At 39.5% G+C, this 25,506-nt stretch overlaps 3 protein-coding genes across 7 annotated transcripts in view; 1 reads left to right on the top strand and 2 right to left on the bottom strand.

The window, feature by feature from the left end:
- Window positions 1-8,940, bottom strand: part of SANBR (SANT and BTB domain regulator of CSR) — a 29,095-nt gene extending 20,155 nt beyond the window's left edge. For 2 of the 4 annotated variants that reach the window (XR_007375000.1, XM_048935802.1), the window contains exons 1-3: window positions 8,716-8,940; window positions 4,753-4,918; window positions 3,733-3,919 (exon numbers count right to left, since the gene is read on the bottom strand). Coding sequence is in view for 2 of the 4 variants with exons in the window: in XM_048935802.1 (XP_048791759.1) it covers window positions 3,733-3,919; window positions 4,753-4,902 (337 nt within the window). In the remaining 2 variants the exon portion in view is untranslated. Of the gene's footprint in view, window positions 1-3,732; window positions 3,920-4,752; window positions 4,919-8,715 lie in introns of those variants that run through there. The other 2 variants (XM_048935801.1, XM_048935803.1) reach the window with 2 other exon arrangements.
- An 807-nt stretch (window positions 8,941-9,747) lies between these two features.
- Window positions 9,748-16,907, bottom strand: PEX13 (peroxisomal biogenesis factor 13). Its single transcript, XM_048937692.1, has 4 exons — window positions 16,711-16,907; window positions 14,247-14,944; window positions 13,390-13,515; window positions 9,748-12,821 (listed from the first exon to the last, which is right to left on the bottom strand). The coding sequence occupies exons 1-4, from the start codon at window positions 16,782-16,784 to the stop codon at window positions 12,526-12,528; spliced, it is 1,194 nt and encodes a 397-aa protein (XP_048793649.1). The 5' UTR covers window positions 16,785-16,907; the 3' UTR covers window positions 9,748-12,525.
- A 91-nt stretch (window positions 16,908-16,998) lies between these two features.
- Window positions 16,999-25,506, top strand: part of PUS10 (pseudouridine synthase 10) — a 28,849-nt gene continuing 20,341 nt past the window's right edge. The window contains exons 1-3 of one of the 2 annotated variants that reach the window (XM_048937690.1): window positions 16,999-17,320; window positions 18,836-19,102; window positions 20,753-20,839. In XM_048937690.1, the coding sequence (XP_048793647.1) occupies window positions 17,195-17,320; window positions 18,836-19,102; window positions 20,753-20,839 (480 nt within the window). In that variant the 5' untranslated portion in view covers window positions 16,999-17,194. Of the gene's footprint in view, window positions 17,321-18,835; window positions 19,103-20,752; window positions 20,840-24,714; window positions 24,778-25,506 lie in introns of those variants that run through there. The other variant, XM_048937691.1, reaches the window with a different exon arrangement.

Here is a 25,506-nt window from a genome sequence, read left to right as displayed (position 1 = left end):
GGGTTACTAGATAATCCAAATCCCTCCTCTGAGTACTGTGAAACAGAAATCTAGATCAGCAGCATTGCTGGGATGCCCAGACACTTGGCTGTGAACTCAGATCAATCCTGTCTCAATGCTTCTTATGCATACTTATTTTTTTTTTAAAGCTCTGAAAAAAAGCTGCTTCCAAACAAAAGCATAGAAGTCTCTGTAAATGTGTTTTTGGTAGGTTTCATAAATACGTGGATTAAAGCAACCAACAGGATAAAACAATGCTCATAAAAAGCTGAGCATTAAATCTCTCTCTTCCTAGAACTCCATTATGCAGCTTATTTCAAGCATAGCTGAGTTCTATTTCAAATGTTTTCCTCACAAACACACTCAGGCAACGTAACAGGTACAAAAAACTGAAGGCTAGCAGGTCTAGTCAATAATAAATAAATAAATAAATAAATAATAAATCAAGAGCTAAGATACCCCAGCTTCACACTTTGGATAACTTTTCCTACTGTGATAGCTTAGTTTGGACAGGACCTTAAAGATCATATGGTTCCAGAAGCACCTTCTCCCTCTCAAGTAATAGAGGAGGCCGAACTATTCTGAGGACTAAGATAGCTCTTCTTATCTCATGACTACATTACAACAGCAGAATGATAACAAATGATTTCGAAGCTCTATGCAGTTCAGAATGCAACAGTTATACCTTCTGGAAAATTAGGTATCACATCAAATGGAGAACAAAGCTTTCTCCAAAGATATAGCCTACCATCTTGGACAGCCAAGCCTCAGTAAGGCCATAATCAAAGAAAGGTAGTCAATAAAGTGGCAAATTTATAGGACAGACCCTAGGAGAACCTTGGAAAAGTCAGCCACAGCCTTCGGTGTAGCCATTCAACTGCAGGCATGTGACCCATGCTAGCAGAAATATTGCCAAGGTAGAAGTCAGTATTTTGAACACAAGGTAAGATGAATATTTTAAAAGGAAAGGTCTGTGGAGAAAAAAAACATGGAAGAGTTTTGTCCATAAATATTAAGAAATTATTTTGGACACAGTGAAGTTATCTAATGAAGAAAAGGAAATAATGCTGTCAAGAATATGCAACAGTCAGATTAACTAAATTTCACTATGTGTTTCTACTTTGTTTTTTCTTCCCTATCTTCTCTCAGAGCTTATAGATGGCTCAAAGTTTGAAAGCTACTAACTTAGGCAAGTCTGTCCCATATGTTTACTGCCATTCAGAAGGACTTGGCAGCAATCTGCCTTGTAATTAGCAAGTAGTAAACAATGTTTTATCACTCAAACAAGAACAAAACCCAATTCAAAATGAATTTGGTTTGATTAATTTACTTGCTATTACCCACATCTACAAGCAAATCCAAACAGGTCCAAGATTTTTGTCCATATAAATATGTATATGTGAATACACAAGGAAGTAATTAAATGAAAAAACAATCTGCAAATGGACTTTTCTCAAATCCTTAATTCTGAAATATATGAGTACTCCACAAATACTAAGAAAGTGAATTCACAACAAACGTGTGAGAAAAAAATACCTTAATATTAAGAAGTTATATATAAACAAAAAATAATTTATTCCAGTCACAAAAAATGTGGTAGACAAAGCAATACAGAATCTCTCTCATGCTACTATTATCTTTCGATTAGGAAACTTTAGGGTACTTAACTACATTAATACTTAATAATAAACAGTTAAAAAGAAAATATTCACTAGATGTCTAAAGAGCTCTATGAGCAGAGTTAACTACCTATTGGAAAGCTAATAATCTTCTAAGCAGCCACCTGTAGGTGCAAGAATTTGTTCCAGGTACTGTGTTTAGCAAGTAAAAAGTTGAAAGCTGATAAAAGCAATCCTGGTCTATGTATTTTATTTATAGTTTTCATATGTCATCTCTATTAGCTATAATAAAAACATTTGTTCTCCAGTGAAGGTCAAACAGCTGCATTTCTTCTGAAAAAAAAAACAAAAACCAGAAACCAATGCTAAAAGACATTATAAGAGAGAGTGTTTTATTTGATACTTCACCGGTTTTTCAGCTTGCAACACAAAAATAGTTCACTCATTACTCCAGCAAAGCAAGTTTCTCCGGCAACACATTTGCCTGGTTCTACAACATGCTGAAAACATCTAAAACATCTCAGAACACACCGAAATCCAGAGAATAACTATCATATAGTTAATTACAGTAGAAATACTTAATGAGATATTTCAATAAGTGCACAACTATTATGAATGATATCCTCTTCTGTCAAAATATTACTGAGATACATAATTGACTAAGATACATTGTATGGCACTGCAAAACTATCCAGCATCAAAAAGTAATCAGACTATGTTCTTAACTCCTTCCTGTCCTTCTTGCCGTTAAGTACCATAGCAGGCACTAAAAAGGGCCTTTTGCTGGGAGAGTTTGACCTCAAGGGTCTTTGCAGCTTTTCTACACAGAGCTTTCAAGTTATTTTAATAACACAGCTTACTGTGATCACAAATGTTCGCAGAGTTAACAATGCACCACTGGGGATTCAAAACAAAATAAATCTTCCTTCTACCAAAAATCCTAAATAGAAAGGTTTAGCCAAAGGGTTTGATGGATGGACTGTTCAATGGATGAAGAACTGGCAGCAGTATTGAGTCCAGAGAGTAGTGGTCAATGGCTCAATATCTGGATGGAGATCAGTGATGAGCAGTGGGTCCCACAGGGGTCAGCGATGACCGATAATCTTTAATTTTTCCATCAACGACACTGACAATGGGGTCGAATGCACCCTCAGTCCAGAGAGCCAAAAATATCCTGGGCTGCATCAAAAGCAGTGTGGCGAGCAAGGTGATCCTGCCTCTCTGCTCTGTGCTGGTGAGGCCTCACCTGCAGTACTGAGTCTAGATGTGGAGTCCTCAGAACAAGAGAGACATAGACCTGTTGGACCATGTCCAGGAGGGCCACAAAAACGATCCAAGGGACAGAACAACTCTCCTACAAGGACAGGCTGACAGAGCTGGGGCTGTTCAGCCTGGAGAAGAAAGGCTGCAAGGTGACCTCTCAATATCTAAAGGGGACCCTACAGGAAAGAAGGGGACAGATTCTTCAGCAGGGTCTGTGGTGACAGAAATGGCTTCAAGATTAAAGAGGGAAGATTTAGGTTAGATATAAGGAAAAAGTCTTTTACAGTGAAGGTGGTAAGGCACTGGAACATTATTAAAAATACTGTGAGATAACATAATAATGTAATATATATAATACGTATATATTGATAGATTAGTATATTGTATTATATATATATACACACATATACACACACACACACACACACACACATATATATATATAATAGAATAACAGAGATGGGGTTGATGTCCTGTCCCTAGAGACTTTCAAGGCAAGGATGGATCAGGGACTGGGTAACCTGATCTAGCTGTGCACGTCTCTGTTCACTGCGGGGGAGTTGGGCTAGATAACCTTTAAAGGTCCCTTCCAACTGTAAGGATTCTGTGATTCCATCTTTTATGTGCTCCCACAGAAAATACCTTTCAGAAAGGCAAGCTATTGAAAATATCCACTGCCTCAACGTAAACTAACTGAAAGAGACTTCGAGTACACACTATTAATTATGCTTAACTTTTCTCTTTCTAAGACAAAGACTACTCCTGGGTGGACCTACCACTCAAGACAGAAAAGCATGCACACACTGACTATACCCCCAAGCCAATATATTTCAGAACAACTAAAACATACCAGTTATAGTAATGGAATCCTGCCCAATAGCAGTGTCCTGAAACTCTGTCTGTGTGTCGAGCAAGGAGGATTTGATGTACACAGCTAAAGTTTCCACAGGATTCTCACCAGCAGCCATCAAGGGATTATACTGGTTGTCAACGGGTGAACTTCCAGTGCTTTTTAGTTCATCAAACCTTTTTGCACACTGTCACAAGATAAAATGATAGGACAACGAAGCAGTAGCTTTTGGTACATTTTTAATAATTCTAAATTGAGGCAGATACTGTATTTTGTATTACCTTGTGCACATGAACAGTTTGGTCATAGTCTAACAGAAAAAAAAAATACATATGATGAAACCTGTTCCAATCTTTATTTTCATAAGGCATACAATTTTAAGCCTAATCTTCAAAAGGGAGATTAAGGGAGTGCTTAAATTGTCTTTTTGAAGCTAGTTGGGTTGGTTTTTTTTTGTTTTTTTTTTTTTTTCATCTAAAGCATTGTGCATCAAAGCATTAATTAAAAGTAGCCATAATTTCTTCATAATTCCTATTACTTTACTTTATGATTTCCATCTTCTAAGACCAAGCAAGAAAGACATCTGCACTCCTTCACAATAAGAACTCTTACTTAGAATTACAATGTCAATGAGAAATTCGTAACCCACAAGCTACAAGTTAGTAGGTACTGCCACCCTTTCCATGAAAATAATCTTAGCCAGGTACATTTAAATACATCATAAGTTTTCACTTGCTATTCCAATTTCAATTCCTACTTTCCAAAAATTTGTATTCTGTACCAGCCTTAGTGAAAGAAAATGCAGAATGTACTTTTTAAACTCAGTGTTCTGTACAAACAGATTTTTTCTTCAATCTACTGCTCAAAGTTTTCAGTTCTCCCGATTATAAATTAATTTAAAAAAAACAAAAAAACAAAAACCCACCCTCCCTTAAATTCAATTTTCCTCCCTCCCAAAGAAGCTATCTTCTTCATCATATACTGCTTGAAGTATACAGACTCCTTTATTAGTAAATTCACCTCTTTGGATGTATATCCAGGAACTAGCCTTGCCACGCTGTCCCAGTTGATAGGCTGAGAAACACCAAGTAGGGAACACAGGATCATATCCAAAACCATTTGATTGTTGTCATACGGAAAGTTATTGTTTTCTGAAAAACCACGACTCATCTTTCGCTGCTTATACCTAGAAGAGAAAATGCTATTATCACATCTCATTGCAACGATTGCTAAAGATTAACTTTCAGAAGGTAATGGGAAGTGCAGAAGGTAATGCATGTTACTGTGGGAAACATCACAGTATTACAATCCTCATAGCAGTAACTCTTGCCAGCGTTTCTGTCACAGTCTTATCTCTAGATCTGTATCCACGATAGGGAAACAGCAGGCCCCACAGGGCTTGAAAAATGTTGAAAAAAGGGAGGAAAAGGGAATGAAAGGGAAACAATAACAGCAGTAATGATCTGAGGAGGAAAACAAACTTGGCTTACTAATTATAACAGCAAAAAAAAACCCCAAAAACAAACAAACAAAAACAACAACCAAGTTAATCAGGATTTAAGCTAATAAATCAAATAAATGAGAGAGTTTCTGAAAAGCAAGGTTCTTAGTTTGATCTGCCAGAGAGCAAAGAGAGCTAGTCTGGTGACATCAAGTCACCAGAGCTGTAGTACATCTGAGATTCCCAGCGCACTACACGATGTGATGATGGGGAATACTGCTAACAGAGATCATAAAACCATGACAATTTCATATCCACATACTCAAATTCTATGAGGGAAAGGAGAGAAAGCGTACAACACATCAAATCAGACTCAGTTACAGCATGTCACTCCTTTGAATTGCTTCAACACAAAGGAACAGAAAAATCCACTTGTATGTAAATTTACGAAGCTTTATTTAAAGAAAAAAAAAAGGGGGGGGGGGGCGGGGGGAGGATGGAAAAGGAAGCCACAAACAGTTGCTCCAAGAGACAGATGTTCCTAGAAGCAACAGTTTTTAGAAGTGCACTCTAAATACAGTCTAGAAGAAAGTCTACTCTTGAATGAGATGCTGTAGAGTTTCTCTTTCCCTAACTTATGAATGGAAGTGCAAGTCAGAACAGGACAATAAGGAAAATACAGTGCAGTGTCAAGAGCTGCTGTTTCCAGGTCCAAGTTGCTAACACATAGCAGAACCTGATCACCTCTTTGCTGAGCCAAGATAAAACTAAAGATTCCACAAAAGTATCCGTAACTGGAAAGAAAAAAAAAAAAAAAAGAAAAAAAAAAACAACCTAAAACCACTGTATAAAAGACCACACAATAACAACCTAGTCAATCAAAAATATTACTAGGTTCCTTCTTTGGTCTCTTCCCCTCCTTGTATGCACACTAACTAGACCATTAGTCCTACTGACTTGCTGCTGTTTCTCTGCCATTGTGCTCTAGCAAGCACACTATTTTATCCCAAGTGCTAGTCATACACTTTGGCTAGATGCTTCTACTTCTACAGTCGACTACACACAAGATGCCCATCCACCAACCACTGGACATCACAGTCCTATGTATTAGCATGAGATCATTACGAATGGTGGTTAAAAAACAATGTCCGCTCTAGTTAAAGAATGGTATGAATTATACGAACTTGTATTGTGTTGCATCTGCTCTCAAGATTGCATCTCTAACTCCGTCAAAACCTTGGAGCTATACAGCAGGTGTTGTATGAGCCAGAATGAAAAGAAACGCATGTGAAATGCTTTGTTGCTAAATACTTGGAACAAAAGGACTCTATCAGAACTCTGAAATACGAATTTTTAATTCCCTCCCCTGAAGAAGGAACAGAAAATAAAGGATCCAGGGCCCAGATAGGTTCTCGAATCCAAAGGTGAGAATAATTTTCAGAGTACTACAGGCTCTGTAGTACTCTGTACAGGCTGTGCAAGGAATTGGTATTTAACTGTTCAGGATATACCCCCGAACTACCTCCCCTTTCAGCAGCTTGGAAGGGAACTACCCATAGTCTATTTTCAGAGGAATTCATGACACTGAGCTCTTCAGTGCCTCCTGCAGGGCCTCCTTCAGTCTCAGAAGAAACAGCCTAAACTACAGAGGGGCTCTTTTATTTAAGTTTACTTGCACTTACATACACTTTCTCTGCTTTTCTCCAAACTTTCTATGTCAGCCTCCTCTTGCTCTGCTTTTTGTTTTATAAATCTGACTCCCATCTAATAGAGGTCAACTCAGGCATCCAGCTAAGGGGCAATTGCTAAAATTTCAGAACATGGCAACTAAGCGTCCCTCATCCTGAACACTTGAGTTTTGAGTTGTCCTAAAGCATTCACAACACCCAGTTATTGGGATTATTAGTGTTGAAGAACCTCGTTCTTCCAGTTTCGAGTTAAACAACAGATCAAACATCAGAACAAGCATAAGCACTGAATACTTCTAAAATGCAGACCAAGTAATTGGAAAACAAAACAAACAAAAAACAACAACAACAAAAATCATTTAAATGCATTTTACATTTAAGAAAAGGGAATACAGTAGAAGTTCAAAGCACTTGCTTTAGTATACTCTGAGAAAACTGCTGGCATTAACCAACACTTCCATAATTAACTAGCACCCAGCTAGAGAGCTTAGTAAGCACCCGTATTTGGAGATTGCTTTAGACTTTTTCTGAAGTACCTTATGCAGATCACATAAATAGCAGAATCTAAAAGTCAGTTGAATTTTAATGTATGAAGCAAGGATCATAGAGTATTTCAGGGAAAATACATCTGGACCATAGCAGTCTTAACTAACTCCCTGTTACTAAAGGAATAATATAGGCATTTCTTTTGCATAGCTTTCTATCCATATAGCTAAAAGACAAGACAAATACATTAAAAAAGCACTAATTTTTTTCTGACTGTAGAATCCATTCCAGAAGGTGTTTTTTGTTATTGCTATTACTAGAAACAAAATTTGCAGATAATTATAAGCCTTCATTCTCTCAAAAGGGCAGCGAAATGAAACAATCAGAAATTTGAAGAAATGAGAGCATGCTAAGATAATGCTTAGGTTCCCTATGTTCATGATATCTAAACAAAGCAAAAACACCACAAACTACAGCACCAGGTTGAAGACCTTCCTTTTAGAAAGATAAGTCAGATAAAAGTCACAGCCGCTTGGCAATTCCATCTAAATGAAATCTACTGCAAAGCATTTCAAATAGCTGAAGAATAAAGGCATACAAGCTCCAAATTCCAACTAATATAGATGCTGCTATGAAGTACAGGTAGATCAGTCCCCACATTTGAGTCCTTAAGCCCTTATCACGATGGCAGTATTAGATGATGCCACTACGGTAATTTGGAAACTTCTCTCCAGCAGTGTACAGACACACAAAAATCAGAGTTAAGCCACTGAATATCTGCAATATCTGGCGTACGGAATTCAAGGCATGGACAGGTCTGCACCAGAGGTAAACTTCTGTGGTTATAGGACACAAAGCCCATTTCTTACACTGATTTCTGTGCATATTGCACCTGGTTTGCAAATCCATGGAAATGAACCAGTGATGGAGAACCAAGAACCCCCTGGTCTCGAGATACAGAATAAACTTGAGTAAAGGTACTAATAATACCAATATTGCATATACCACCTCTTCCTTCAACAGGATCACATGGGATAACAAAAAAAAGAAAAGCAGTTATTTTGCCATAGTGAGAGTTTATCATTTAAACGAACAAACACAGTAACTTTAAGCACTTTGCTGGTAACAAAATCACGTACACATCACTATGCAGCGATAAGAATCACCCAGAAACATCATGAAACTCTCAAACCTAATCGCACTCCAAATAACGTTTTACCCACTCATTCCATACAGAATAACAGCAGCAGCGAGGAGCTCTGCGATAAAACCAAGGCATCTTTCCATGGATAACAACAAGGGTTCCGTCGGGGGCAGCCCGCCCGCTGACGGACCCGGCCCTCTCCGGCCGCGGCGGGGCACGGTTACCTGGGGGGCTCCCAGGCCGGCGCCAAGCAGCGGGGCAGTGGGCGCAAAGGCGGAGAGCGTGCGGACGGAGCCGCTTCCCGAGGAGCCGGGAGGGGCAGCAGCAACAGCAGCAGCCCGCGGCGCGATCAGCCGCAGAGCCGTGCCGTACGACGGCCACTTCAGACGCCGGCACCGCCCAGCGCCACCTTCTCAGATCGAGGAGGCGGAGTGCGTCATGAGGGACAGGACAGCTCACAGCCAACCGGCGCCTGGCGGGTGATGAAACTCCGCTCCCCTCCGCCGGTGACGACCAATAGCGCGCCCGGGAGGAGCGCGGCAGGAGCTCTTCCCGCGATGTGTCGCGGCGGAGGAACCGCCCTTCCCGGCGGCCCCACCTTGTCGCAGTGCAGCGGCAGCGCCCTCTCCAACCCCGCGTCCAGTCGCTTGGCTACGCGCCCCCCAGGCCTTCTCGTCATCGACGCTGTCCCGCTTCCGCCCCGCAGCGCCGCCACGGGCTCAGCAGGGGTGGAACGGAGCAACGAAGCGGAAGGCGAGAGCTTCGCGGGGAGGAAGCTTTGTAGCGAGGACACGGCGCGCAAAACAGCAGAAGCAGCGTCAGGAGGCAAGCGGAAGGAGCGCACGTTATCGCTTGTGGACACAGCGACAACCCCACTGCCACAAGTGTTGGCAAAGCCCAACGCGCAGCCACACCAGCGCCTACGAAAATGGCTTAATGTCACTTATGTTGTGGAAAATGAAGCATTCCTCTGCTGCCACCAACAAGAATTTCTAAGCAATGTTGTGCATTTCTTTACAATATTGATAGTGCATTCTGGAAATTGGTGTGGTTGTTTCTTGTTGGTGAGGTCCACCTCCTCTGGAAAATTTTCACTGAACAGGTTTATAAGAAACAATTTGCTCCATATTTACCCAACTAGGACGTTTCAGCAAAATGACCAAATATGCCAACACAATCTTACTAGCTCAGATGTTCCACAGAAGACACAGTATTTGAACCTGTGCAAAAGGAGCAGAAAATTTTAGAAACTTACACTAGACGAGGAATATTTTTAATTTATTCTTCAGAAACCTGAGCAAAGCGGTTGAACATGTGCATATTTGCATCCTGCCAGCACCCAGAGAACCAGCCAAAACTGGCAACTGTCATTAGCTCATACAGTATTCAAGCATAAAATGGCTGGCATACTGAACTGGGTATCAATGACACTAAAGAAAGAATAAACTAAAATGTTATATATGCAAATGTCATAGGTCTGTTACAGCCTTCTATGCCTATATGGTACAGGTATATAAACAATTTCAAAGAATAACATAAGAATAACATAGAATGTAGAGGTCTTAGGATCTAAGAATCAACTGCTTTCCCAATCTTCTCTCCCACCCACTCCTGTTGGAGCCACACCTGCTCTTTCCAGTCTGCTCACTTTGCTAAAGTTGGGCAAGTCTTGGGAGCATGGTTGACAGGCTGCTCTTTTTCAATCAGCATTCATTTAGATGATTTTTTTCTCTGGAGGTTGACATACAGCCAGATATGGAATGTCTGGGGGCTGTGTGGGATTGTACGACTCAGGCCTTTTCCTGACATTAGTTTGTACATGTAAAAAACAAAATTTAAATCTTGAAACAAACATGCACTTTACTTAATTTTAACACCCTTCTGCACCTAAATAACTTAGTTCATTGCTTTATCTTTCTTTTCCCATTAATCATAAGACTGAAAGAATCAAAACCTCTGCCAACATTTAGCTGGTAGTTATGAGAAGTAGTGATCGGTAGACAAAAGTTGAACTGTTGTACAGACAAATTATTAATAACATATTTTTCTACTAACTGTTTTAAAATAGTATGTCTTACAATGTGAAAAATTGAATTTATCTTAGAATTAGTAGTTTGAAAGATTCTAACAAACACCAAAGCACTATCTACCAAACTTCCTGTGAGCAAGTAAATAGAAGTCAACTTGAATGGACACTACAAAAAGTTTGGGTTGTTCATTTATGTAAACCCTTCCTCTGACTGAAATCTTACCCTGCCACAGAAGACTGATAGCCCATTAAGCAAATCTTACAACAGTAAATAATTCCTCCCATGAATACACACTGTAAACAAAACCGTGCACACTAACCCTTCCCCCTCCACCCCCCAACTTTTCTTGTCTATGTATTTCAGATGTTCTGTTTTAAATACAGTTTCACATTTGTTTTTTAAACTATTTCTTTCTCTCCACTTGAAGATCTAACAATCTAATAAAAATGGTATCTCCCAACACCTGACCACAGCCATTTATTCTTGCTATATCAAATAGACACCCAGAGGTTACTTTAAAATCCGAGGATTCAGCATAAGATGCATCTTCTCAGTCACTCTACCTCAACAAAACTATGCTCTCCTCTCTTGTCCATTTTGTTGATAATTCTAAGAAGGTCAGCAAATGCAATTAAAGTGTAAATACTGAAAGCTTTGCTTAAATACATAATGGCTGTTGAAGATCTTTACAGAAACAAACTGAAACTTCTGGATCAGCTAAGCAAATGCCTGTATCCTACCTTTTCTATCTTCGAAATAAAAACTGTTTTTCAACCATAAAAACAAGTTTTAATAAGTTTATCTACTCCTCTAACTTTTAGAATGGGTGTATATATATATATATATATATTCTACAAGAAAAAAGTTTTCTCTCTCCTTCATTAAGAAAAATTGTATTTCAATACAGTATTCTCAAACATCAATATGAATAAAATACTACACACTCTGAACAGTCTTAATGCACTTATGGCTCTTGATAAATCAGAGCTCTCAAATTTATGGGCTGATGTAACATTTACCACCTGAATGGCAGTGTTCCTCCAAGAACTTAGCTAACTGGGACAACTAAGTACGAAACTTTACATTTTCTTTGCCACTCAATGGAATTCTGTAAACTCCTGCCTCTCCACTGCATTACTATTATGCAGGATATTTTGACATTCTTTTAAAACAAATATAAATAAAAAAAATGGAAATGAGACGTGGTAGTTGATAAGTGACTGACAGACAGTTAATAGGCTGCAACACAAAATGGCTAGAGGTGATGGTAAATTACATACTAGAGAAGGAAGTAAAAATAAACAACATGGGAAGTGCGTGACTAGATGATGCCCTTTACTCTAATGTTATTTTAATAAGCAAAGATGCATTGCTTTTTTTTTTTTATTTCTATCTCCTTCCCTTACTGTACCCCCTTCTCTTTCTTGTAAGTCACTATTTTTATGAGAAAGAGCAATCTAAGTCTTTATGACAGAAGCCATACTTCTTACCAAAAGCAAGCAATTGAGAACTTGTAATGGTTTGACTGTGTCACCTAAATCTCTCGCAATTCTTAGAGGGAAACAAAGTACTATTACTAGAGTATTGTCCTCAGCCTCCAGTTCCGGACAACCTTTCACAGAAATTTACTTTCCCTTTGCACATCAGCTGAAGTGGCATCCTGTCAAGCTGACATTCCAATGAAGACTGGACATTAATTCTAGACTTTATCAACAGTTTCTCTGCTTAATCAGAACAGACCAGCACTTATTACTTTGTTTGTTTGCTTTGTTATAAACACCTCAATTCTTCCTGGCTCCAGATCTTATAGCTGCTGCAAGGTGGTTAGGTAATATGCAGCCTTAGGTAAATTAAAAAGAAATAATACAAATTTGAGCAAGAATTTCTCCATCTTTTTACCAGTCTGGTACAGGCCCATCAGTGTTCTACTACAACATAGATTTTAAACATACCCTAAGTTTTATCAATAAAACACCATTCAGTTGCTTTGTTGAGGAAAGTGCATTAGAGTTCCTGTTTCTCTCCTCTAACTGCAGTGGAGTCAGATGCAACAGGAACTTTATTACTTCCTGCAAAAACAGAATCAAAAGCAGCTTCCTGTTCCTCCAAAGTCACAGCAGCAGTGGATCCTCTAGCAGGCATCCCAGTGAAAGATGGACGTTGCTCTGTAATCCTTTCCAGGTCCACTGTTTTCCTGCCTTTTCTTTTGCCCAGTATTCTGATATAATTAGCTGGTACAAGTCCTGTTGTTTGACCATCATAACTAGCCAGAAGCCAGCCACGGATTTTGGGTTGTTGGTCTGAAAAAGAAAACGCAAGAGCATTAGGTTACAAAGCAATTCAAAATATTTTGCAGTTGAGGCACAAATACACAAGAAGGCAGAGCACAATTGATCACACAGAAATAACTGTAATAAAAGGGAAATACAAATTACTACGCAAGAGAAATGACAAGGATCTGCATTGATGAGGTGTTCTGAAGTGTACTGTGAAGCTGAAATTGTTGACACCACCATACTGCAAACGCCTAAGGATCCTCACAGCTGGACAACAAATATGAAAAAAGGATAGCCACAAAGGTAACCACAAAGTATACTCAGAGTAATACTTTCAGGCTGTGTTACACTTCAGGGAAATTGAACAAAACTATTTAGTAAGTTTTATTACAGTGCATATAATGAAAAATAATTAAAAAAAAAAATCAGTAGGTCTGAGGAATTGTGTCAAAAAAGGCGTTTTGTTTTTACATTCTCACTTTCTCCCCGTGCTCCTTGCTCCCTTCTTTTCCCCCCTACACACAATTCAGACTCAAACTACACAACTTATTTCACATACAATTAGAAAACAAGTTGAAAGTTAAAAGCTTACCTTTGGGTGCTAATTTTAGAATGTCACCAGCACGGAAGGATATTTCCTCTTCTGAGAGAGCACTGAAGTCATATTCTGCTCTTCCAACTACATGATCATCTTCTCCACTTGCCCAGTTACTAGATACTGTTTCCAAAAAGAAATTAAGAAATTACTTGCTTTGAATTTCAAGGATGAGAAGTTTTTGGTTGGTTGGTTTTGGTTTTTTCATAAAAGAAAAATGGAGAAGACACCTTAACTTTCTTGCTTCTCTAGCAGAGAACCAACAGGACTAACAAAGACAATATTTTTAACCTTTTAAGTTGAGGGAGGGAAGATTTAGGTTGGATGTCAGGGGGAAGTTCTTTACAGAGAGAGTGGTGAGGTGCTGGAACAGCTGCCCAGAGAGGCTGTGGATGCCCTGTCTCTGGAGGTGTTCAAGGCCAGGTTGGATGGGGCCCTGGGCAGCCTGGGCTGCTATGAAATGTGGAGGTTGGCGGCCCTGCGTGTGGCAGGGGGTTGGAGAGATTCATGACCCTTGAGCTCCTTCCAACCCTGGCCATTCTGTGATTCTGTGATTTGGTGAGTAAACCTAACCAACAGCTTTTCCTTCTTCTCCACCTGCCACATTTAAATAGAAAGGAATCATGATTTTGCAATCACATAAAGTGTACCGTGAAACTGAATCTCAGTTCAACAGCAGGCTATTTATACAAGCTATTACTTGTACCATACCACATGCTTAAAATTCAGTGTTGTACCCCAGAATCTATAGATTTCCATTGCTGAAGTGTAAGGTTAATCTCTATACGCGATAACTAAATGAACAATATCATCTGTACTTCTCATGATTCTCCCATGCTGCAGATCATCTTTACCTGATTCTTCATCACTGTATGTAGAAAGCAGTTTCCAAATCAGATATGGACCTCCCATAATAACAGCAAAGAACAAGAAAATAGGCCAGGATTTTGCCGAGTTAGCTGCCTTGTCTTCAAGACCAACACGAGCTACTGTCCCCTGACTTTCAGCCCACAAATCCTCATTCTCAGAGCTCTTCCGCAGACCCAGTAATCGCTGTAGACGTTGGTAGAGATATCTTATAGTTCTCACTAAAGCAAAAGCTGAAAACACCTTTGTGAAGTGTACTTTGAGGCGGGAGAAGTGGTTGGCTACATCCAACACAGCTCTGAAGCTGTTGTACACAGCTGAAAAGGTAGCATCCATCATCATGCTGACTGAGGCAAATGCATGCACGATACTTTCAATGGACTGAAATGCACCTCTGCTGCTCTCTTCAGCTTGTTGAACAAACCTGCTGGGAGGAATATCATCTGTACGAAAGCGGTTATAGCCCAAGCCACCATATCCATAACTGTAAGGACTGTAGCTTCCATAAAAAGAATTTCCATATGAACCATAGCCTGTAGTAAAAGAACTGCTATATGCTGGCCTTAAAGTACTGAGACTACTGCTTCCTGTTTGCTGTGATGGTCTTGGCAAAATAGGTGGAGGTATTCGTGCAACTGCGGGTTGTCCAGGTCTGGTCAGCAAGTTGTCACTCAAGTCAGGAGACCTAAACAAATTCAGACAACCAAGATCAGTACTCAGAATGAGTTATGTTTTTATTTTCTCCAGCATTCTTGAATGGCTATCAATGGTTGAGGAACCTGGTTGCCAAATACTTGTATTGTCGCACAGTGTTAGTAGGAAGTAAAAATTTCTGTCAAGAAATACAAGCCTTTCACTAAAAAATAAATAAATAAATAAAATAAATCAGTGTAAGTGTTGAATTGCAGCATAACTGAAACATATATAAACTGTTTTTATCGTACAGACTAAAAGCACAAAATGCTATGGCTAGACCCATCCAACATGATGTTCATTCAACTCCTAAGTCATTTGCATGTGCAAAAGAGCATCTCATACACACTACCAAGAATATTTTGCAATTTGAAAGCTTTAATTCCTGCATTTGTTCTCGTTTCTTCTAGATAATGGTATAGCCAATGGTACAGCAAGAAGGAAGGTAGACAGCTCCTCTGAAGTCACCCTGGGAGAAACCGCTGGTGGAACCTAACTGAAAATTCAAATGACTATACAGCACACACAAGAGTAGGGCTCCCTGCTTTCCCTTAGTGAACTGGGATTGAATCTAAAACTGTTAACACTTGGCAGAAAGAGGTATTATGAGCTCATTTACTTTTTTTTTTTTTTTTTTTTTTTTTTTTTAATTTAATGAACTTCTAGCCCTTTGCATGCCTGTAAGTTTCAGCCAGTTTACCTATGCCCTTTCTAATAGGTCTCTGCAAGTTCTAGGTTGGCACCTGAATTCTATTAAGTAGCTGTCCAACATCTGCTGTTTTCCATATTGAAGCAATCTGCTATACTACTTACATATATGATAGGCAACAACTTTTCCCACAACAAAACCTGTAGGTTTACTTAAAGCAAAGTATAATATTTGTATCTTGATACTGTTTGTTTCTTCCAATCTCAACTTCAAGTTAAAAGCAGATGTAAAAATAAGTTACTACTACAGAAGATGAGGACACCTGCCCAAAAGCCACCTTAGGACAGCTCACTTTTAAGATACTTGGAGTAAATTAAAATGAAGTAGATAACTTCACGAAAAAAACATCACACATCTTGCTCAGCAAGCTTCAGCCTATAGTGAAAACATGGTTTTTCCTGAAAGTTCAGTTTGCAGGTGACCTTTTACCCAGTTTCAGCTCACCATAATTGCAATCAACAGCACCAAGCGGAAAAACTAGGCTGATCTCCAGCCATCAAGCTTTCCTTGATTTCTGATTTAAATGAGCTCGCCAACCCTTTCTGCGCGGCATCCTTCCCAGTGCGTACGCTGCTTTCTGGAGGAGCCCAGCCCCAGGTCAGCACAGCGGCAACAAACACACGTTCATCTTCTCCACCGCCAGGAACGCCCGCGCACAGGCCCACTCCCACGGCGAGCACGGCTCCGCAACCCTCAGCTACGAACGGCAGCGCTTTTTCCACTCGTGGCAACACACCCAGCTTTGCTAACACGTCCGCCTCCACCTCGTTAAATCCTCGGCTTTCCACAGCCTGGCTAGGAGCCCACAGCACCCTTCGTGCCGACGAAGGGTTCCCCCCACACCCCTACACACCTCCCCACGAAGCGGGCTGAACAGCCGCCCCGCGCACAACCCGCTCTGCACCTCCCGGCCCGACTAAAGCCTTCGGGCCTCGCTGGGCCGGCGCCGCGCGGACGGGTAGGCCCGACCTTTGAGCTCGGCCGCCCGCAGGAAGCGAAGGCCGACCCCGCCGTGCGCGGAGAGACCCGGGCTCGGGGCTCACACTCACTGGAAGGCGGGCGCCACGCCACCCGCTAATCGCCGGTTCTCCCAGGGCTTGGGAGGCGGCGGCTGCGAAGCCATCTCCGCCTCGCCGCAGCCCCGCTCTAGCACCGACCAGCTCCGGCCCGCCGCGCTCCTCCGCCCGCCCCCGGCAGGCGGGACGCCGCAGCGCCGAGCGATCGAACCGGCGGCCTTCCGGCACCGCGTTCCTCGTTCCACATTCCGCCCCTATCGACGCGCTCCGCCCCGCGCCGCAGTGGCTGCTTGGCGCGGCCCTGCACGCAGTGCTGTGTGTGATTGAGGGCCGTGCCGTGCCGTGCCGTGCCGTGCCGTGCCGTGCCGTGATACTGGGTTCCCTGGCTCCTCTGGCACCACGGCTGCCTCCTTGGGAGGTGAATGAATTCTTTCATTGTTTGCTGAGTTGCGTTTATCGTTAGCCTCTTCCTTTTTATTTTATTTTTTTTTTGAAGTATATATTAGTGTTGTCTAGCATGCCTCCTCTAACAGAAAAGGACAGACCGATTGTTCAGCTGTTACTGGGCTCTGGCACGTGCCCACGATGTATTTTCAGGTTCTGCCGTGTGGGATCGCAGACGCTTTATAGACATCCATACAAGGTTTGTTTTTTGTTTTCCTAATTAGAATGTAAAACCGCGTGAATGCAGTATTATTTGCACACTCCTTGGAGGAGAAGGATGTTGTTTGTATTCTTGGTCAAGAGAAGTGGCTGCAGAACTGTGCAAATTTGAGAAATTACAGTAATGCTGTAGTATAAGAATTCCTATGATTTCGGTGTTAGGTTTATTAAGTTGCTGTGCATTCCTCGAAAACCCCTGTGAACAGGACAGAGCAACTTCTGCACAGCATGGTTCTATCATTCTTGCAGTGTAGCTATGACAGTTCCCTCCTTTGTTTTTCCTTTCATGCAGTAAGTAGCAAAGGGGCTATGGGTCACTGAAGCTGATTCAGGGCCTTCCCTTTTTGCTTCATATTTCTTCCATCTTCCAAGAGAATTGGTTGAGGGATGTAGCTAAGAATGGCACAGGTGAAGGATAGGTTCTCCACTTTCATTCAAACAGTGCTATTAGGCACTCTGTTTAGCTGACCTTCCTGCTGAAATTCAGTGTTCTTAATTTTTTTTCCCAGTTGTGCACAGTCTTCCTGTTTTCTTGTATTATGCAGTTGTCAAATTATTTTTGGCTATTTGTTCCTCCACCATGTTGATTCTTAGAGTTCTCATTGTGTAGGCCCATTATTTCTGTGTATTTGCTCTAACGTGTTGTCTTTATGTTTGTGTGTTACAGTGTTTGCCTTGATTATTTCACTTTCACTCAAGTTTAGACTCCAGAATTCTTCTTCCACGTCTTTCTTCCTTATCCTTTTTTCATTTTTAGTCAGCTCTCTGTGTTGAGAAGTTGTGTTGTTGTGTGTGATTTATCATTCTTTTGCAGCTGTACCCAATTTTCATCTGAGTTGCAACAACACAGTAACTGCTGTTATTGAAGATGTTTTAATAAATCTTTTTTTTCTGACCTGTGTGTTACCTCTACCTTTCATCCTTCCTAAATTTCAGATATATGGTTAGTTCTCTCTCCTCACCACCACACTTGGTAATATTCCTAAATTTCTCATTACATGAGTGATTGAGACATGTACTTTGTCATGTGTGTTTAATTTCACCATCACATTTATCTGTGCTAATTTTCTTCTCATTCTCTGGTAGCCAACTGTCTTTGTTGTGTGGGCTAATCGTGTTGGAGGAGTTAAATTCTTAGGTTATCTGAATGGCAAAAAGGGAATAAACATCTATTTTCCTTGAGCAGTGATGAGGCTGAAGATAAATGCAGTTCTGCAAGTCAGTCTGTAAAATGTTTCCAGTGTTCTTGGACAGTAAAGTAGTCTGTTCAGCAAAAATCTTTTTTTTTTTTTTTTTTGTAACATTTTGACAGAAGTTTATTTTTTATTGTGATAGTGTCTTTTGGTATGTTTTACAAGTTGTTAGTTACATACACAAAGACTAAAGCTACAGGTGGTTTCTTCTGCTTCTTTAAACCCATGTTTGTTAGTGCTTTTTACAGCACTGAATTAAAGAGGAATAGTCAACAACAGTAAAATCCCTCTGTTTGTGTTAGGAGTTGATGAAGGATTTGAAACAATTCCTGAAAGGTAATCAAGAAAAAGAAGATGCAGCTTGCTTTGATGTAGCTGATCCGCCTTGTAAGCGATTCAGACGTGGACATGCAGAAGAAGGGCCTGATGATCTGAACCAGAATGGAATGCTCAGTCAGGTTCCTTTGGTTAATGATGATAATGCTGCTGTGGAGAACTCAGCTGAGGAGGTTTGCAATGTGTGTTTGGGAATTCTTCAAGATTTCTGCGATATCGACTTTGTTAAAAAGGTAAATTATCAGTTCTTAATCTAGGTACTTTTTAGGAGCTTTTGTACTTCAGGGTCTGCAGTATAGATCTGGTGATCAGAAACACTGTACAGTTAAACAATTGAGAGAGGGAGCAAACCAAACTGAAACATTTACTTGTGTTGAATATTTGGGTTGTAGATGGCGCCATTCAGCTACATACTGCTCACTGACATAGTGCTTGCATACCTATTTTGGAGCTGGAAAATAAAATTGTTTGTGTGACTGTGTTTTATCCAAGGTTTGTTATAATATAACTTCAGAAAGAGAAGTATAAGTGCAATGGAATGACAGACAGGAGCATATTCTTGTAATCAGTTTAGGAGCTTAGAGTACAAGTGAAACCTCACTGTAAATGATTCTCCCCTTTTTGCTATGTAAGGGCAAAATGAGGAGGCATCAAATGCTGTGCTATTCAGTTTAACTGTGTGTTTCTAATATAGGAGTGTTTCTTTACCATATGGGACTTTTTAGAAAGCCACAAAGGAAAAAATGTGTTTGGTGGTACAACAGATTGCAGATAATAAAGAAAAAAGGAGTTAAGAGAGAGCATGGACATAACACATGTTGCAGATATCATCTCCAAGCAGTACAATTGCTTATGTGACAAGCCAAAATATTAGCTAGAAATGCCACTTGCACTTGAGATGTTTGACTGAGTTTTTATCGAAACAGATTTGGTTTAATGATGTTAATATATCTAAAAATAGGGCCGTGGGAACATACTACATAGATTCTGTTGAATTGTTGGATGCTTCTTTCCTTTTGTCTCCATTGAAAGAGTATATATATTTTAATTGAACCTACTTTTAAGACTTGTTTCAGAGTTATGCTCTTTTGTAACAGTAGAAAATCACATAACATGCTCTTGCGCACAGGCACATTTATTAAGGCACCGCAAAATCTGATTCTCTCACAAGGAAATTTCCTTATCAGAGTTGCTGATTTCATCCTGGAACCTCATAATTAGTCTTTGTCCCTTCTGGTAGAAACAGCTAGCCATCAGCTTTCACTAACTTACTTCAAAACATTTGATGCATGTTCGGGTTCTTGCTGTAATTCCAGTGACTAACATGGTTTTTATATCAAAGAACAGTAGAAGACTAGATGATGTTTCTGCTTATTTGTAATAACTGTATACTAATCCTGAGAAAATTCTGTCATAAACTGAAAGATGAAATGTTCCATTGTCTTCTGTTATTTTGAAGATTGAATTATTACTGTGAATACTTTTTTGTTACTTTCTTATGATAGGAACTTAAAAGTTTTTATTTTCATAGAATTGTATCTGTGCCATGAAGAAAAATATCGCGAGTCAACTCTTCTAGCATGTGGTCTCTGTGGTATAATTTCCTACATCAACATTTGTGTATATGGTTTTGGCCTTAAAAGAATGTGTTTTGTTATTTCATAATGTCACGCACCAGTAAGAATAGGAGTCATTAGTAAGGTCTTTTTTCAGGCTTGTATTTCAGTAAGTTGTTAGGGGCTAATCTAGTTTGTATGTTTGGCATCTATCTGAATGTGTACTAATATGGATTTACAATGATTATGCTAGATAAAGAAAACCTAAAAAAATTATCAACTTAGTTCCATTGCTGTAGTTCAATGTTAATGTTCTTTTTTTTCCAGATGTGTGAAAAGGTTAATTCTTCTGACTACCAGTTCACCAGTTTTGTATTTTCTGTGTCACTACCACCACAGCTGTCTGTCAGGGAGGTGAGTTTTGCAGATACTCCTTCATAAATTAAGCACGTATTAAAGAAGGTAACTGTGGAAGGTACAGACTGGAGGTAGTTTGATTTTTAATTGCTATCATTCAAAAAAAAAAAAACAACCCCAAACCTTGCTGCAAGTGTAGTCTGCTTTTCCTTTCCTTTTTGCTAAGTACTGTCATAATTAGTAAGGTGTCTGAGTCACTTCAGTTTTCATTTAGCCTGGGAGCTACTTTACATCTGAAAAAGTAAGGAGGATCTTCTCAGAGAAGGAACAGCACAGCTGGTGCCTTTCCTGAAATAAATGATAATTGGTAGTTCAGAGTAGAAGTGAAGAAGTTTGAATTTAAGCTCTTTAACTTGGAAGCATTTTAAAAGCTGTAAAAAGACATCTTTTGGTAGTCACCTGTCTTGAGCGTTGTTGAAAGTCTGGATTTTTTCAGTTGTAGTCTCAAAACTACTTTTTTGATAGCAGTTCTTATCTTAAATTGTTAAGAATTATTGACTTAAATTTAAAACTTAAATTATTTACATTTTAGTCATTTAATTACATAAGATTATGATAGCATGGACACAATATATATCTGATAATTCTTTTGAAGATCGAGGGAGAATATTAGGCATATTTTAACTTTACCAGTAAAGTGACTATTATGTGATGTTTTACAATGTTGCCTTGTTTTCTAATGAAGTGATGAATTGATTCAAAAATTTTGTTTTAAAAAGCGACTTGTAACTCTTTAAGATAGGTGCCTCTGGATCTAGTATAAACTTGAGTGCATGTGGCAGAAAGTAGTATTGATCCTCTTGGATTTGTGTATGAATCTGTGACGAGGTTTGCTCTCATTCTGAAGTTTTTAGTGTTCAGTAGTATTATTAGTTCTTATATCTTCAGCAAATGCCAGTGTAGGAACTTGTGCTGATGTATGCTCTAAGTCTGATTCCACATCAGACTACCTGCATCCTATCCAAATCTAAGCCTAGTTGTGCTGGTCACTTCAGCTGCCACTGTGTCTAGTAAAATAATGCCAGAGCAAATTACTTTTTTGCTTTGTGTCCGGATAAACTCTTACTACTCTCATTTTATGGTCATCCAAGAAATGAGATTTATTAAAAACAAAACCCCAAAAAATCCACCCAAAAACCCAACACTTAGGCTAGTTAAGTATATGGACATAGAATTCCAAACGTTGGTCAAAATTACCCCAAGTTTGTCTTAGAGTTAACCAAAGAAGTTTTACCTTTAAAATAAAAGAGGAGCCCTATTATATCCAGGGTGCCAGTGATAGAGGCTTTTCAATTGCCAGTTCCAGAAGGGAATTTCAATCTTTGTAGTGTCTGTGCGTGAAAAAGAAAATAATGAACTCAGTCTTTTGCCTTGAGTCTCAACTGCACTTCTCATGTTATCAAGTTTTTAATTCATTTTCATTATGCATATTTGGCTTGACAGTTATAGTTTATCTATCTTGAAGATATGTATTTTTCCTCATAGCTTATGTGTATAACTAAGAGGTGAGGCAAGAAAAATTTGCTGCTGCTGTGAAGCAACCTGTTTATGGGTCTTTACCATAATACCTCGGTAGGGGGTGTTCTTGCATTGCAGTTCTAGCTCACTGGTGTTCTCCTGCTGGTCTGAACAAGTAGGGCGATTCTGTCTGCTTTGAGGCAGTGGAAGCAAAAAAGAATAATTTCCTTCAAAGAATTCCTCTTGGTGATTGAAATCTTGATGATGCCCTGAGATTATGGAATGGGAAAACTATCTTGGCAAATGTAGTTAGTAGATTTATTATTTTATAATAACTGTCTTCTAAGTGCAGTAAATTATTAACTTGATAAAAAGAGTGAGATGATGCAATTCTTAACCTGTCCATCTGCTCCATCTGAGATTTCTGGTTGTTATGTTCAAGCAAACAAACATTACGTGCTTGGTACAACCGAGGCAATAAAAGATATGATTTGGGTCCAGAGGTGAGCAAGAGGAATGAGATGAATGAATGGGAAGCTCCAAAAATATGTATGTTCTCTTTGGAAACAGTTTTGATTCATCTGGGACCTGCTTTAGAAGGTTTCTACTGTCATTTCTATTCTATACCTTCAGTACCAAATGCTAACTCAGCTGTTTGTAGAACTGTGCTCTAACTGAGGAGGTGAAAATGATTGATAGTGGTGGTGAGAAAGAACTTGCTTAAAACCATGAGATTTTGTTTACCACCTATTCATTTACCACTTCAAAAATTGTTGAAAACTGTTCCACTTTATAGTTACAGAAAAGCAGCAAGTGATAGAAGTGGGTGTATTTCGAGATGTTCTGTGTTGAGGTTATGATCTTTTGTTGAATCTTGCTTTTAATTTTTAAGTTGCACTCCGCAAGAACATACATAATGTTATAATAAAAGGACAACCCAAAGACAGCCTTCCTTGTCCCAGTGACCTTTTGTATGACATGCAGATTTTCTCAGACTTACTTTAAAAAAAGAATCAGAAACTGTCTTTTAATATTACCTTCAACTGATTTTATTGTAACAGTTGTTATCCTGCTAATCCTAAAATGTAGGAATGAACTGAAAAAGAGGAAGACATAAAATTAACGTTTGCGTAGTATTTGTATCTGTAATGCACAGAAGCTGTCACCTCTTTCTAGAAGTAGGATATTTGATTGAAATAAATCATAAATGCAGCAGTTCCAAGTTTACATTAGGCAACGATATTATAATATGAAGCGAGTCGTGCCCTTCAAAAATGTGACTGTTAGCAGTGTCTGTAGTCTCTGTTGTGATCCATCATCCTGATACTTGCTACAAGGACATTGATGCAAATAGCATGTATAGTCATTACTCCCTTTAGGGCTGTGTATACCTCATCATGGAATTCCCCATTTCTGAGCTCTAATACAGAGAAAAAGTGCGATGGCTGGAATTGCACGTGGTATTTCAACAGTTGCCACTGTGATTCCTCAGATAGCATTAGAATAATATCCTGCAGCTTGTAATCAATACAGTGCCTGTGCTAGTGTATTTCAGAAATATGTTAGGTTTTAAGTATTGCCCTGCAGGCTTGAGCTCTGTAATGAGCATCTTTCATTTTCAAACCACTTCTCAAACATAATGTAATTATGAAATAGAAGGATCTGATCCCCTGCTTTGCATACAACTGGGAAAGGGCAGAGCTGGGGAATTAAGGCAAGAGTAGAGGGATTGTTTGAATCTGATTTATAATTTGGGGTCTTCTGACTTATGTGCTCACTACAGCCTAATCTACTGTTTCCTCTTAACTGAAGGGGAAAAGTAATTTAAAACCCCTTTAATTATCTTTAACTTTGCAGTCAGTAGAGAGAAGGTGAAATTTGTCCTGTGGACCTATTTTAGCAGTTAGTAACACACGTAAGTTTTCTCGAGTTTCTGATTCTACTCCCATAAAACAGGGAAAGGGGGTGAGATCAGCCACCCAACTGATTACCAAACATACAGTGTGCCTTAAATCAAGACATATGATTGTTTAAATTGGCACTTTTTGATGCAGACTTCTTTCTAGGCATGGTCATACACTCTAGTTTAGATGTGTGTGAGTGTGAGTGTGTTCAAGGAAATTCAATTTGAAGCTAATTTTATTCATGATTTTATTTGGGTTATTATGCAAACAGGATTATAGTATACCTCAAGTATTTTGTGAAGGAGTCTTACTCATACTGTCTACATATGCAGTGTAATGAATCACTGAATTTGAGTAAACAGTATTCCGTCAATGCAATTATATTTATTTTGGTCAGTAACGAGCTGATTTGTGTATTATGTATCTAACAAAGTCTGCGTGGTTTCTTCACCATATCTCTTTCCCCCTACTACTTCTAGCACTGCTTTTAAGATTGCCTCATTCTTTTAGATGTACCAAAGGAAGACGAATTTTTGACTGAGTTCCTCTGTCAGCATATAAAAGTGAAATATGGTACGTTTTGTTCTGATTTTAACCAAAAGATGATGCAACCGTGCCTGTGCTCTGAAAAGTTTGATACATGTTTTCCAACCTCTTCATTATTTCCTTGACAAAAGATATTATTATGACGTGATTTAGACTAGAGGAAGATCATTTGATGTCAGAGTTAGAATTTTGGTTAACTTCAGTTTAGTAAAGTGTGTTTTCAGTGTGATGCAGAGAACTCCTCGAGAGTAGCTCTGCCGAGAAGGACAAGGTAGAGGAAAAAACTTAATGTGAGCCAGCAGCGTGCACTTGCAGCCTTGAATACCAATGGTATGCTGGGTTCCATCAGAAGAGGCAGGGGGGCAGCAGGGTGAGGGATTGTCCCTTGTGAGGTCCCTCTCAGTACTGCATCCAGGTCTGGGTCCCTCAGCAGAGGAAAATTATAGAGGAGAACCGTGAAGATCATCAAAGGACTGGAGCGCCTCCTCTGTGAAGAAAGGCTGAGTGAGCTGGGCTTGTTCACTGTGGAGGAGAGAAGGCTCCAGGGAGACCTCATTACAGCTTAACAGTATTTAAAGGAAAATTATAAATAGGAAGGAAATCTGTGGAAATCATTCTGTGAATGGCAGTAACTCTTAACGCATTGCAGAGTGAAAAACATAAAGCTTAAATCACTGTAAAATTACTAGAAAGAAGCAAGAGATCATCATATGGGATTAATATGTCGATACAAAGAGAAGTGATTGGGTCTGCAAA

This window comes from Lagopus muta, chromosome 2 (genome assembly GCF_023343835.1).
Source record: "Lagopus muta isolate bLagMut1 chromosome 2, bLagMut1 primary, whole genome shotgun sequence".
Taxonomy (NCBI): domain Eukaryota; kingdom Metazoa; phylum Chordata; class Aves; order Galliformes; family Phasianidae; genus Lagopus; species Lagopus muta.
The sequence above is the reverse complement of the archived record's forward strand: the minus strand, read 5'-3'. Positions and strand labels throughout refer to the sequence as shown.